The sequence below is a fragment of the Trachypithecus francoisi genome, unplaced genomic scaffold, assembly GCF_009764315.1.
Source record: "Trachypithecus francoisi isolate TF-2019V2 unplaced genomic scaffold, Tfra_2.0 Lachesis_group15, whole genome shotgun sequence".
NCBI lineage: Eukaryota > Metazoa > Chordata > Mammalia > Primates > Cercopithecidae > Trachypithecus > Trachypithecus francoisi.
Window position 1 is genome coordinate 30,653,537 of NW_022681460.1, and position 14,364 is coordinate 30,667,900.

Sequence of the window (14,364 nt, forward strand, 5' to 3'; positions counted from 1 at the left end):
TTTCACGTGTATCCCAACAAACTTAAACATCAGCAATGTGCAAACCAGCATCCCTATATCTATTCTTGTCTCAACTGCACCTGCATACATCTGCATCTTGGACTCTCAAGGCCCTAACGTAATGGCAGAGTATTAACTCTACACTTAAATGACTGTGCCCCTAAAGTAGGGGTAGGAGGAGATCAGATCTAGCTTTCTTTCCCAAATCAGAATGTTTTCCACATTCATGAAATAAACATACTTCTAGGAGATGTCTCCTTTTATTTATACAAACATATACACGGAACTGGAAGGTAATTTGAAGTTGGGAGGTGGAAAACTAAAGGTCAAAAAGGGAAGAAAGCAAAAACGTCCCTTGCAAAATCCAGCCCGCAGACCTCAAGTACGGGCGCGAGGTCCTCAGAACCGGAAGGGCAAGCGCTGGATGGGTCCCCGCAGCCCCGCACCGCAGCCTCCGGAAGATAGGGGACGCTGTGGCGCCGGGCCGGGCGCGCTCCACCGCTCTCTCTCGCAGGCGGGGCGGTGAGGTGGGGCGGGGCGGTGAGGTGGGGCGGGGCGTCTCGGGCGCTGAGAGGACGTGACCCCGCAGAAGGTAAGCGGCGGCGGCTATGGTGCTGAGTGGCTGGGCGCCGGCCCAGAGGGGTCCGGGCGGCCGCACCATCACGCTCCCGTCTCTGCCCTTCCTGGTTGCCCTGCCGGCCTCCCAGGGAGGGAGCGTCCTCTCGGGCAGCCCAAATCTTTGCCTCTCGGTGGACGCCCTGTACCCGCACCCCAAGTCGGTGGAGCTCTCTGGCCCCACGGAACCCATTTCCCGGACTCACCTTGCGGGCGCCAGTCTGTTCGGTGCTTCATCCATGGACTCCCCCACCCCTAGAACTCTCTCGTTTCCTTCAGTTTCTTAGTGTCCTGGCTCACCAGACTCATAGTTAGGGGAGCATGATGGTGTTTTCAGGAGATGCCCCTTTTCTTTTGTCATTGTGCGGACACGCGTGCTGTTTCAGCCCTGCAACGCAATATGTAGAACTTAACTGAATGAAGTTTCTTCTGGAGGCTTCCAATGCGTCTTTGAGTAAGCCTTCGGCAGCGAACAGTAGTCCATGACATTGGGGGAAGCCAGATAAGACTCAGATTGTCAGTCCTCAGGCTGTCGCCAGCAAAGCCTTTCTCCTTTTTTCAGGGGCCGTAGTACATCCAAGAGATGGAAAGGTGCTTTGTTTTGTTTTGTTTGTTTTGTTTTGTTTAAGACAGAGTTTCGCTCTGTCGTCCAGGCTGGAGTGCAGTGGCGCGATCTCAGCTCACCGCAACCTTCACCTCCCGGGTTCAAGCGATTCTCGTGCCTCAGCCTCCCGAGGACCTGGAATTACAGATGTGCGCCACCACACCCGGCTAATTTTTGTATTTTTAGTAGAGACAGGGTTTCATCATGTTGGCCACGCTGGTTTCAAACTCCTGACCTCAAGCAATCCACCCGCCTCAGCCTCCCAAAGTGCTGGGATTACAAGCGTGAGCCACCCCACGCGGCGGGAAAGATACTTTTTTTAAAAGTATATTTTACCTTAAAAACAACATATATATAATCAGTTTTTAAAACAAGTGATTATAATTTTGTTTCTTAAATATTGTAATATATATGCAAAGGCCTTTTATCAGATTGAAAGTAAGATGGGGTGAGGTGGTGATATATTGGTGGGCTGGAAATTGGGAAACCTAGGTGATCGCACCCTCCTGGTAAAGACATCTCCCTGGGTCTGGGTTTCTCAGAAGGGGATGTAGAAGGGGCAGTTAGACTAAATGGTGAGTATGACAGTAGCTACCGTTCATTGAACATCTGCATCCTTTAAAATGTATTCGTCTTATTTAATGCACACATTTAGTACCTATCTATGCAATAGATAGTAGTGCCCCTTTTATAAAGATGGAAACAGAATCAGAGTTGGCACATAAAGACACACAGGTTATAAGTAGCAAAGTGAGAATTTGAGGTTATGCTAGATTCCCTCAAGCCATAAAATCCTCTGATTCTATCCCAAACTTGTTTAAACTAATTTAAATTATTTTTAAGGTTTTCTGCCCCAAACTTCAAGTTAGTGTCTTAAGTATTAAGATAATGTGGCATGTGAAACTATTAAAAAGTGTATTATACTTTAATTAAAATATTTTGCCCATTTTATAATTCTCTATTAAAGGAACGGCTTTCATTATTAATAAGGTTCCTGCTCGTTAACATTTTATGATTCTGGTCATTTTGTTTTGTCTTCTATTGAGGTACTTATTTCTAAAATACATATTTGAAGATTGTTTCCCTTAAAGTAATTCTTATATTCTTTAAATCTTGGTTTAATTTGCATGTACAATATATTAATAGGTAGTCATGTATTCTGGAATAACTCCCTGAGCAAGATTTTTACTGAAGGAGGGAAAATCATTCAAAAATGACTACTCCTGACTCTCGGCGTAGGACCATCTGTACAACCTCTCACATTGTGTGTTACCAATTTCAGGGGCTTACTATTCTTATGCTTTGAGATGTAAATGACTCTCATGGAGTTGGGTAAATAGGCAGTCCTTTATCTTTGCCTCTTTTTCCATTGCACGCTTCCATCACAGGAGGATGGACAGGAGAAAAAGGTAAAGAACATGGTTACCGGGGAGAAACAAATGAAGTAAATACGGCTTAGTTTAGACCTTTTTTACAGGCAGCTGTGAAATGTTCTACTCCTCTTTTTTTTTTTTTTTAAGAAAAGATAAATAGCAGTTTCTTAATCATGCATAGAAAAGGGAACAAGAAGTGGGTGATGGAAAAATGAAGAAGTAGTAAGAGTGGGGCAGATTACACAGCCGGGGGTGCCTGATTAATTATTTTGCAGGTAGGGCCTCACACAAATTAATCCCAAAATTACTTAGCCAAGAGCAGTGTAATGCCAGGTTCCCAGCATCCCTGCTAATCTGCTTATGTATGTTTTATGTGATTACTGTTTTAACACAGTAAATGAGGTTTTTAAATCCAGCTTAAAAATAAATAGATCTTCAAAGTGATAATAACTAGAGATTGGTCAATATCATCTGTAAGTAAGTGAGTGACAGCTGTAATGGAAACAAAAAGAGTAAGGGAAGAAGGTGAAGAAACTAGTGGGAAGACTAGTTCTAATGAAAGTGTGCTAGACATTAACTGGTTTTGTCTTAGGTGCAGTTCACCTGAGTGGTAATGTCAGAATAAGTTATTGCCATGCTTTGACCTTATGATTAGTTCTGCAGCTTTTAAAATTAGAACTTGTATTAGTTTTGTACTTGAAAATAGCTAGTCAACTTAAACTTCAGGATTAAAAGCTTACTTGTTAAAATACAGATTTGTTTTCCCCAAAACAATTTACACATCTGTGAAGAAATGACTTAAGGTTTTGCATTCTACCTATTTTATTTATTCAACTGGCACATCTTGAATTTATGTTTCAGTCATACTTGTACAGCTCTGTGGGCCAGCATGTGAACAAATACAGAAGAATTTTCTCCTATGTAGAAAAGGTTGTTGTTGTTGTTGTTAAAATAGTTATATGTAACAAATTATTGGCTGCTGAGACCCTTTCTGGTCTCAGTAGTCTGAATGTTTTTTAACAAAGTATAGATGGTTGTTAAAAGTCTTAGTTTGAGATGGTGTGAATAAGTTCATGCAATTTTGGGAGAACTGTTGTATCATCAGTGACTGTGGCTTATAAAGGAGAAGCAGCAATAAAACTGAGCTGTTTTATCCCACTTCTAATAAAAGAATGATAAATAATAGAAAATGTTACTCTCATACTTTCCAGAAAGTGTCAATAACAGTGGAAATTGGGGTATATTAAATCTTTTAAAATATACATATGAGTTTCCAGTCAAAATATTCTTTGTCATTTCTAGCAAAGAGTTTAACATAAACAGTGAATTATTAAGGTAAATGTGGGTGTCTGGGAGTTGCAATATAACCACTACTACCCTGATTATTTTATTGATTCATTGTAAAGGAAATATAGGTTCTGCTAAGGAAAAAAGGAGATCAAGCAATCTTACAACTAAAATTAAGTCATCACAATTAGTGTTAGCACACTAACTATATAGTTTTTTACAGACGTATTTCATATAGGTTGAATTTCATAACACTCAGCATCACTGCATCCGTTTAATTTTAAAATAGTGACATTTTTGTTAGCTGTAACTAGTCTCTCTTTCTCTTTCTCCCCCTCTCCTCTCCCCCATATATATATATATATAAATGACAGCAGATCCCTTGTAGATAGATTAATGCCCTCCCTGAGGGGATGATTAACTCACTCCACACCTGAAGTCCAAAATTATATACAGTATATAATTTTATATACCCCAGGAGTAGAGTAATAATAATATATAATGTAAATTATAAATTATTGTTTAATATATAATTTATTATGTTAATAAATTACATATATATTATAATTAATATATAATTATATACAACAATTTTATTTAATTTTGGACATCAGGTATGGAGTAGTTCATCATCCTCAATTCCTGGCACATTATCATCCACACAAAGTATATGTAAATAAACTATGCTCTGAGGACCCTTCTGTGCTCTGCAATATGAACTTCTATACCCATCTTTTCCATTACCTTTTCTTCCCGATGAATAACTTTAATCTGTTTTCCACAGGCTATCTTTGTTTTAAATACACGCAGCTGTTTTCCAATAATAAATGGAAAAATGCTGTTTATGTCAGTTTCTGGTTAGAATGACTTTTACCTTTGTGTATTTGCTTTTTCAGGCCTTTATAGTATTTTTATCTAATGCCTCAGTTTCATGTAGTAGCACACTCTGAGGCTGAGATTCAGTTCTAATAACATGGCCATGGGTTAACTATTTTCTGCCTAATGTTTCTTATAGGTTTGTCTGTTGACAGACTGTAATATTCCTTCCACTTTAATGACTGCTTCATTTTGCATTTTCTTTCCCTATTTTAGTCCATTTATGTTGCTATAGAGGAATACTGAGGCTGGGCAATTTATGAAGAAAAGAAGTTTATTTGGTTCATGGTTCTGCAGGCTGTACAGGAAGCATGGTGTCAGCATCTGTTTCTGGTGAGGGGCTCAGGTTGCCTCCACCCATGGTGGAAGGTGATGGTGATCTGGCATGTGCAGAGATCGCATGGTAAGAGAGGAAGCAAGAAAGAGAGGGGAGGTGCTAGGCTGTTTTTAACAACCAGCTCTCCAGGGGACTAATAGAGTGAGAACTCACTTGCTCCCCACCTTCCCCCAGGGAGGGTATTAATCTATTCATGAGAGATCCACCCCCATGACCCAAACACCTCCCACTAGGCCTCACCTCCGACATTGGAGATCAGATTTCCACGTGAGGTTTGGGAGACAAATATCCAAACTATAGTACCCACATTTATAGTCAAACAAGTTGTTAGCACAGGGAGAAACATCACTGACACCTGGTGTAGGCACCTGGTGGTCAACATTTGTTACTTAAATTCTAAATACCTTTATAAACACCATCATGGCTAAGAGAAGAAAAATGAAACACCAGCAGTTCTCATTAGAAGAAAAAAATGACGGTAATGGAAGCAGTAGATTGCTGCCACAATAAAGGAGAAATAGCAAAGAATTTAACACCACGACCCCAACATTGTTCACATTTTTGAAAGATTGAGCCAAGATTGAAGAGAAAATGTAAAAAGGGATTCTGGGACTAAAGCTGAAGTGAATGTGAGGCCCCTTTTATTACTGTTTCTGCATTGTATTGGGTTCATGCAAGAAATGGGCATGTAACTGCTATAGAAAGCATTGGATTTTTGTCAACCTTGGGCATTGCGTTAGTCTGTTCTTGCATCACTATAAAGAAATTCCTGATGCTGTGTAATTTATAAAGAAAAAAGGTTTAATTTGCTCACAGTTCAGCAGACTGTACAGGAAGCATGGTGCCAGCACCTGCTCCTGGTGAGGGCTTCAGGAAGCTTTCAGTTGTGGTGGAAGATTAAGTGGGAGCAGGCATGTCACATGGTGAGACAGGAAGCAAGAGGGAGGGGGAAGAAGTGTCACACTCTTAAATAATCAGATCTCATGTGAACTCATAGAGTAAGAACTTGCTCATTACCACAAAGATGGCACCAAACCATTCATGAGGGATCTGCCCCCATGATCCAAATGCCTCCCGCCAGTCTCCACCTTCAACACTGGGGATTACAGTTCAGCTTGAGATTTAGAGGGGACAAACACCCAGAGCTTGTCAGGCATGGTGAGTTTCAAGCAAGTGCAGGCTGCCTCAACAAACTTCAGGCATATTCTGGAATTGTTTCACAAGTTGCCTGTAGTGAAGAAAACACTGTTTTGGTAGAGAAAATTAACTTACATGCAGGAGAAACTTAAAAACAAAAACAAAAATTGCTGGTTACAGCTTCAATGGCTTGTGTGTTTGTTTTTGATACAGGGTCTAGCTGTGTTACCCAGGCTGGTCTCAGACTCCCGGGTTCAAGCAGTACTTCTACCTCTTCCTCCCAAAATAGTGGGATTAAGGCGTGAGCCACCCCACCCAGCCTGAATGGTGTTTTAAATGCTGATGAAACAGATGTTCTTGTTACCTTATCATATGCTTCATGCCAAAGGTAGACTTTGCAAAGGAAATAAACAGATTGATGATTGGTGTATTCTACTGTAATGCATTCTGAAACAGTTGTCTTTGGCAAGTCAGCTAACTATCAGTACTGCAGAAATGTTGCCCCGTGATTACCAAGCCAATACACATGCCTGAATAATGAGAAATGTGTTACTGAATGACTGATAAAGATTGACAAGGGAATGCAAGGAGCAATCCACAGTATCCTCTTGCTGATAGACAATTGCTCTGCCCACAACATACTCCCACACTTGGATCATGTAGGAGTTGAGTTTTTCCCATTGAACTACACAGCCATTCTGTAGCCATTGGATCAGGGTATAATTGGCACAGAGAAAGCTCACTTCTGAAAGCAGTTTCTAAATGTAGAGAATGAAGAGAAAATGGAGAAAAGCAACATGAATAAGCCATTGACATAATTGCAGAGACTTGGTGGTCTATAAAGTTATCTGTAATCATGAAATGTTAGCAAAGCACAGGCATGATTCCTGTGGGATCCCCTGAGGCCCTCCTGTAAGAAGGCTGCAACCAAATGTGGTGTTTGAACCAATCTAGCACTCAACTGCTACTGTCATTGATATCTCAAACCAGTTTGATTTTGAAGACTGTGTGGCTACAGATAGCAGTTTATTTCCCAAGTTACCAAATCCTGAAGTTGCTACAGGAGTGCTAACTGATGTAAAAATTGAACCAGAAAGTCATGGTGATAACGATGAAGAAGGCAACAATGATAATCATGACATGCATGAGGAATAAGTGATTGAACTGGCAACAGTGAACATTTCTGAAGCCTTTGCAAGTGTAGAAAGTGCTTAGAACATTCCTTTCTCTTCAAGCAGATGTTCCTCTTGAGGTACGTACCTGAGCAAGTGGTATAGATGAACATTCAGTGCCTACTGCGACACAATGTATTTTGAAAAGCCAAGTTCCTAGTTTTCTCCTTAACTATTAAGTTGTGAAAATATTGATTTTATAAAGTCTATAAAATAGTAAGCTTAATGAATACTTATACTGACCAGGTGTGCTGGCTCATGCATGTAATCCCAGCACTTTGGGAGGCAGAAGCAGGATTGCTTTGTGGCCAGGAGTTTGAGACCAGCCTGGGCAACATAGTGAGACCCTGTCCCTACCAAAAAAAAAAAAAAGCCAGGTGTGGTGGTGCATGCCTGTAGTCCTAGCTACCTGGGAGGCTGAGGTGAGAGGATCACTTGAGCCCAGGTGTTTGAGGCTGCAGACTGCAGTGAGCTATGATCACACCACTGCACATGCATTCCAGTCTAGGCAATCAAGTAAGACTCTGTCTCAAAAAAAAAAAAAAAAAAACTTGTACAAACAAAGCCCCAATAACATTTACTGTACAGTGATTGCAGCATTTCCCCCAAATAATTTTACTATATTGTCATTTATGTCCATCTTTGGAAGCTTTCTTTCTCCACCTCCCCTCTTTCAACCCTCACCTCCCATCCCAGCATTAGATGGCAGAGATGATAAACTAAGCTTTTGCCTAATAATACCTAGAAGAGAAAAATATTCCCAAAGTGCTGACATTTCAGCTAGGAAAACAAGAAGACAAAAGACACACTTGGATTTAATAGGATAGATTTAGAGTAGCTAAGATAAAAAAGGATATTCAGATTAAGGAGATAGCAGGGCATGTCCTACCCAGAAAGTTGCTGATTGGCAAAGGAGGAGTGAGTACAAACAGCTCCTTATCCTTACTGCTTGGGAAAATGAGTTTGTGGGTGGTAGTGGAGGAAGACAGAGGAGCAGTGGGGGAAACTGGCCAGGAGTGAATCTGTAGGAGAAGATAATGAGCAAAGGAATGCTGATCCTTGCCTCAGGTTGGGGTTCTGGAGGGGCTGTTGAAAGGCGAGGAGGAGTGAAAACAAGAAAATAAAGAAAGGAACAGATAACCTACTGGCCTCACCTACTCTTAGTCTTGGTTTCATGTGATACAATGTGACTCAGACCAACAAACAATTCTCTAGTCTTCTATAAAAGTAGGAAAACCTTTGCCCACAGCTTTTATTTTGAGGTGAAAATTAAAATAATGAATGAAATTACCAAATTAAACTTAAAACACCATTTACAAAGTGCATAATACAAAGTAATAAGATAACTGACAATCACCTTTGGTATGTATCTGGGTTGGAATTCAAAGAAAGAATTTAAGAATGACTTTTTAAAGAAATTTATCAGAGACGCACAATTATGAAGGGAAAAAATATATTATTTTGTTTTTAGATAATAAATCATCATTGATGAAGATGTCTTCAGCACCTGAGCCTCCAACATTCAAAAAGGAACCACCCAAAGAGAAAGACTTTCAAAGCCCGGGGCTCAGAGGGGTGCGCACAACAACCTTATTTCGTGCTGTGAATCCAGAGCTCTTCATTAAACCTGTAAGAAATATATCCAGGATAAGACTTTATGTTTAATCCAACCAGACTGTCAGGAAGTTCTGATTTTCTTGTAATTGATTTTATCATGGAAATTTTATGTTGACAAGACCTCCCTGTGAATAAAAGCAGGTGGAAGGACGATTGTAAATGCTGTTTCACATATAAATACACATATAAAAGTAAATATTTTAAGGGCATTTGAGAGTTATAATGGAAAATGGTTGCACTTTAATGGATTGGCTTCTCAAACTATCTAAAGTACTATTTTAATCATTGCATTAATTTGAAGACAACTTTTATTGTTTGATCAGGTACTATTAGGTAAATAAGACCTTCCATTTAAGCAAGGAAACCAAAATGAAAATCTGACCATTCTTACATACTGCAGTTCTAGCCTGTAGGTAATATTTTTATCTAAGCAATGTTACAGATACTTTGTGAAAAATTCCAAAACATTTGATTTGATGAAATTCATTTATTCATTAGAGGTTCTGTCACCCAGGCTGTAGTACAGTGGTACAATCATAGCTCACTGCAGCTTCAAATCCCTGGACTCAAGGGACCCTCGCACCTCAGCCTCCTGAGTAGCTGGGACTACAAGTGCACACCTTCATGCCTGGCTCCTTTTTAAAATTTTTTGTAGAGATGGTGTTTCAGTATATTGCCCAAGCTGGTTTTGAACTCCTGGCCTTAAGCGATCCTCCCACCTTAGCCTCCCAAATTGTTGGGATTACAGGCATGAGCCACCACGCCTGGCTGAGTTTATTTTTAAATAAATGTAGATTCTATTTTAAAATAAATGTAAAATCAAGTTAAAATAAAATATGATAAATATTTAAGTGTGTTGAATCTGATTAGAATTTTAGTAACACAGTTACCAGTGTAAACTGTTAAATAGGTCAACTTAATCAGATCATTAAATCAAGGTAAAATATTTTAAAAGCTTTGAACTAATGTGTTCTTTTAATTGCTAAAAGCATTTCAAGATTTGTAAATTTAAACTGCTCTGAGTCCATGTCCTTTCTTAGGTGTTCATCTAAGTGAAAATGTTTGACCCTTATTTTGAAATAGAAATGTCACCTAAAGGAAGAAACTGAGGCAAATTAATATATGTAGGGAGTTTATTTGGGCCAAGGTTGAGGACTGCAACCTGGGAAACACTTCACAGTAACCTTGCAAAGCACTCTGGAGAACAGGAGAGGGTGGAATTTTTCAGAAAAAAAGTGAATCAGGAAGGGGGCAAGTACAAAAGTTGCTTTTCAGTAATTTTCATTGGTTTGCAGAAATGACATTGATTAGTAATTGGCTATACATTGTTGAATTACAGAGTATGAGTTATAATGTCTAGTGGATGTCATTGTAAGGTTAATTTATAGCTGTTGGTGGTGTCAGTCCAGAGCCCACATAGCAGGGGCTTCAAAATTATTACTTAGCTGAAGACGTGACTACTAGCTCATTCCAATGCCTCTCTGGGCCTGATAATTTAAAGGGGGCTCACATTCCTCAGTTAAAGAGTTTCTTTTATTTCTCAGTAGTAGGACAGCAGGTATGGTGATAGAAGCAGAAACTATTACTTGTATCACTACTGTGCGTTTACATTGACCTAAGAAAGGCCAATTCGTTGAGTGTGAACATGCAAAGAAAATGGTCTAAGGTACAGTTTCAGGAATAACAAAGTTAATAGATAAAATACTTTTCTGGAGTTGTGAACATCTTTCCTGTATTTAAAAGCTTTTTCTTTTTTGGGGTGGGGGGGGCTGGACATCATGACTAACGTCTGCAATCCCAATACTTTGGGAGGCTGAGGTAGCGGGATCTCTTGAGTCCAGGAGTTCAACATACCGAGACTCTATCTCTACAAAAAAATTTAAAATTAGGCTGGCCACAGTGGCTCATGCCCGTTAATCCCATTACTTTGGGAGGCTGAGGTGGGCAGATCACTTGAAGTCAGGAGTTTGGAACCAGCTGGCCAATATGGTGAAACCTCGTATTTATTAAAAATACAAAAAAATTAGCCAGGTATGGTGGTACACACCTGTAGTCCCAGCTACTTGGGAGGCTGAGGCAGGAAAATCACTTGAGCCCAGGAGTTTGAGACTGCAGTGAGCTATGATTGCACCACTGGACTCCAGCCTGGGCAGCAGAGTGAGATCCTGTCTCTTAACATCAACAACAACAATACAGCTTTTCTGTGTGTGTGTGTGTCTGTGTGTGTGTGTGTGTGTGTCTGTGTGTGTGAGGCTGAAAACATAACTTTGCCTCTTAGGGTCTTGGATTGTCCAAGAGTAAATCAAGGTTAGCAGCATAATAGCTGTTCCAATCGCTAAATTTCTTGAGGTTATGGAGTAGGTTCCCAGCGAAGAGTGTATACATCATCATTTCTGTGCCTAATATATAAAAGGTTTTTTGCCAGTTATTCATGACTTGGGCAAGAAGAATAGCGTGTGTACTTCATTCCTCACTTCCTAATAAAATGAACTAATTTGAGGTTTGCAAATGGAGAGACTTGGGCCCAGGAGCCAGGAAGTTAAGCAGCTCCTCCACTTCACACAGATAACATTGAAAACTCTGGGTACCAGACCAGTTTTCCTGCCTCACTCCTTTCCCAGCTGTCACCTTCCTGAGGGTAGAGGTCTGAGATGTCCAGGGTGTAGATTGGAGAAAGACTGGAGAGGAGAAGCAAGAGTCTTCTATAATCTCTGGATAATCAGTAGTTTAGCTAATTGAATAAAGAACTGAATAAATGATTATAGTTGAACTGTTGCCTTGGTAAGGCTAGTGTTGTAATAAAGATGTGGCATGTCAGGAGGAAAATGCAACTGATATTTGGGTCTCCTCAAATTGTTAGTCTTACTAAAGCTTTATAATTTTTTTTTTTCTTTGACAGAACAAACCTGTAATGGCTTTCGGACTGGTAACTCTTTCACTTTGTGTGGCATATATTGGTTATCTGCATGCAACACAAGAGAATAAAAAGGACCTCTATGAAGCTATTGATAGTGAGGGGCACAGTTATATGAGGCGGAAAACATCCAAATGGGATTAGTAGTGCTGGTTACTGCAGATGCACGTTTATTAAGCGTTCTGAAATCTTCAAATGAAATACCTTGTGAGTGTACAGTATCATATTTCTTGTTCTAGAACATGCTAATGAAGACAGAAGATAGCAGTTGCAACCAGACAACTGTCGTAAATTTTGTCCTTTCACAGCCGTTATCTCATTCTTTTTCCATAGAGCGAGCTTCATAATATTTTTCTTTCCTTGCCTCTTATAAAAGTGCCATGAGAATGGAAGTTGTTTTTGTTAATTATTAAATTCTGTATAATAAAAGTACCCATGCTGTTAAATTTGCATGATGTTTTAAATATTTTAAGATGAATTATGCTGGTGCAGCTGTCGTGAAAGTTTAGTTCTGTTTTGCTACTTGCAAAGGAAATGTTCATGTTCTCCCTGGCATAGAACCTATATTTTTAAAGAAAGATAAATAGAAAATTTAAAGCCTGAAGTCAATATTAAAAATATGAGATATGAGAAACTGAGTTGGCTCTGACAAGTAGTTCTTATAGTGTCACACAAATGGTTCATATATTTCAGTTTCCGTTTTAGCTATTTTTGGAGCAGAATTTTATTTTAATGGAAAAGATCCTTCCACTCAGCTACTAAAATAAAGATTAAATAAGAATATCCCAGAGTAATTGGAGTTTTTCTTTAAAAAAGAAAGTATGTTTTACTGAGGTATGATGATTTTGACTACAACTAAATGTTATCTATTTTAGTTTTTGTAAATTAATGTTACAGTAATGTTGTAAACATAAGACCAAGTGTTCTTATAGTTATTTAAAAACTACAACTACTCAATAGATAAGAAATAGATAAGGTCTCCTTATTGTACCAGGTTTACCTTACATACTTTTTTTTTTCTTTTGAAGTTATATGCCAGCAGGCCTTTTTGTTTTTTTTTCTTTTCAGAATGTTTCTTATTCTCTGAAGCATCAGCATTTTGAAGTGTCTTTTATGGAAGTGGGGACAGAAAAGGGGGTAAAAATGAGTGTAAACAAAGCCGAGCCCCACAGTCAGCACTCACTGGAGGCAGGCAGCAGAATGGCCTTGGTTGTCCTGGCACCTGGCCCAGGGGTCTAGGACAGCGGTCAAGGCTAGGCCCCTGTGTCTGGCCAGATTCTGCCTTATAGAATTCAAATCTTTATCACAAGGGTTCTGGACCTGTTTCATTTCTAGAATATACCTAATTCTCCAAATCATTGTAATTGGGCCTCAGTAGTAAATCTCACCTCTGAAGTTTTGCTTCAGTTACTATTAATATTACCAAGTAATAATAACAGCACAGGCAGAGTTTATCATAATGTTATTTTTAATTTATCATACTTTATTGTCGTTTTGTAAGGCACATGAATATGTAATTATGTGTGATTTGTAGGTATTAAAGAACTTAGCTAATTGAATTTACATGTAACTAAATAAAATCTTTACTACTGAGCCCCAAATATTTATTTGCTATGCCTCTCTGTATAATGTACTTCATATAGTTTAAAATGCACTTCAGTGATACAAAATCCCTTTTAAAGACTGTCTTTTGTTTTTGGTTTCCCTGTGTATTTTGGCTGTCACAAAACTAGGGTTCTCCTGTTTTTAACTTATGCATTTAATGACACATTGCCATCTTTTAGAATTTTTTACTATTTAACAGAATAAGTTGATGTTTGGTGGCAGAGGAGATATTAGGCGCGTGAACTGTCAAGAGATTGCAGTGCAGGAGGGCAACAGAAACTGTACAAGGTGCAGACTTAACTCATGTAAGATCTGTGTGAATCAACCAAAGTAACTAGAGTCAGTCAAGCACAAAGCTGTGAAAAGTAGTGTGAGGAAAGAATCATACTGAATTTTAGGAACAAGTACCTGACTACTGTACTTTTTACAGAATGGCTACAAGTTGTAGGACAGTTTTTGTGTGTGCTGATGTCAACGGCTGCCTGGCTATGTGTTGATGTTTTCATCCTTTCTCTTTTGAATGAGGGTATAACCATCAAAAATAAAATACCTTTCAAATAGTCCAAAGATTCTGAACATTGAACTTCACCTGATCCAATCCTGTCAGTTTATGGTTAAGACAATAGGCTGAGAATGGCTAAGAGATTTACCAAAGATCATGGTGATTCAGACTAGAACCTGTATCTTCTTGCTCTAAAGTCTAGGGATCTTTTCACCATACTATACCACCTCCTATGTGTCAATGTCCACATAATAATAAAGCAGCCACATTACCCCTTAAAAATAAGGTTAGATCTTAAGTAGAGAAACACTCCTGTACTTTAAAA

The 14,364-nt window shown here is 39.1% G+C and overlaps 1 protein-coding gene across 3 annotated transcripts; it reads left to right on the plus strand.

Annotated features, from left to right (window-relative positions):
- The first annotated feature begins 482 nt into the window (after positions 1 to 482).
- SMIM8 (small integral membrane protein 8) lies at positions 483 to 14,098 on the plus strand. Of its 3 annotated transcripts, none has more exons than XM_033234545.1 (4): positions 536 to 592; positions 4,972 to 5,158; positions 8,873 to 9,030; positions 11,918 to 14,098. In XM_033234545.1, exons 2-4 carry the CDS (start codon positions 5,041 to 5,043, stop codon positions 12,074 to 12,076), a joined length of 435 nt encoding a protein of 144 aa, XP_033090436.1. In that variant the 5' UTR covers positions 536 to 592; positions 4,972 to 5,040; the 3' UTR covers positions 12,077 to 14,098. The 3 variants fall into 3 exon arrangements, with proteins under 3 accessions (XP_033090437.1, XP_033090436.1, XP_033090438.1); XM_033234547.1 differs by lacking the exon at positions 4,972 to 5,158 and adding an exon at positions 2,608 to 2,628 and having other exon boundaries at positions 558 to 592; XM_033234546.1 differs by lacking the exon at positions 4,972 to 5,158 and having other exon boundaries at positions 483 to 592.
- The last annotated feature ends 266 nt before the right edge of the window (positions 14,099 to 14,364 follow it).

Coding starts and splice junctions, on each gene's coding strand:
- SMIM8 (XM_033234545.1), top strand. CDS start 5,041: ATGGTTCTGCAGGCTGTACAGGAAGCATGGTGTCAGCATCTGTTTCTG. Junction 5,159..8,872: donor GCATGTGCAGAGATCGCATG/GTAAGAGAGGAA, acceptor TTTTGTTTTTAG/ATAATAAATCATCATTGATG. Junction 9,031..11,917: donor CAGAGCTCTTCATTAAACCT/GTAAGAAATATA, acceptor TTTCTTTGACAG/AACAAACCTGTAATGGCTTT.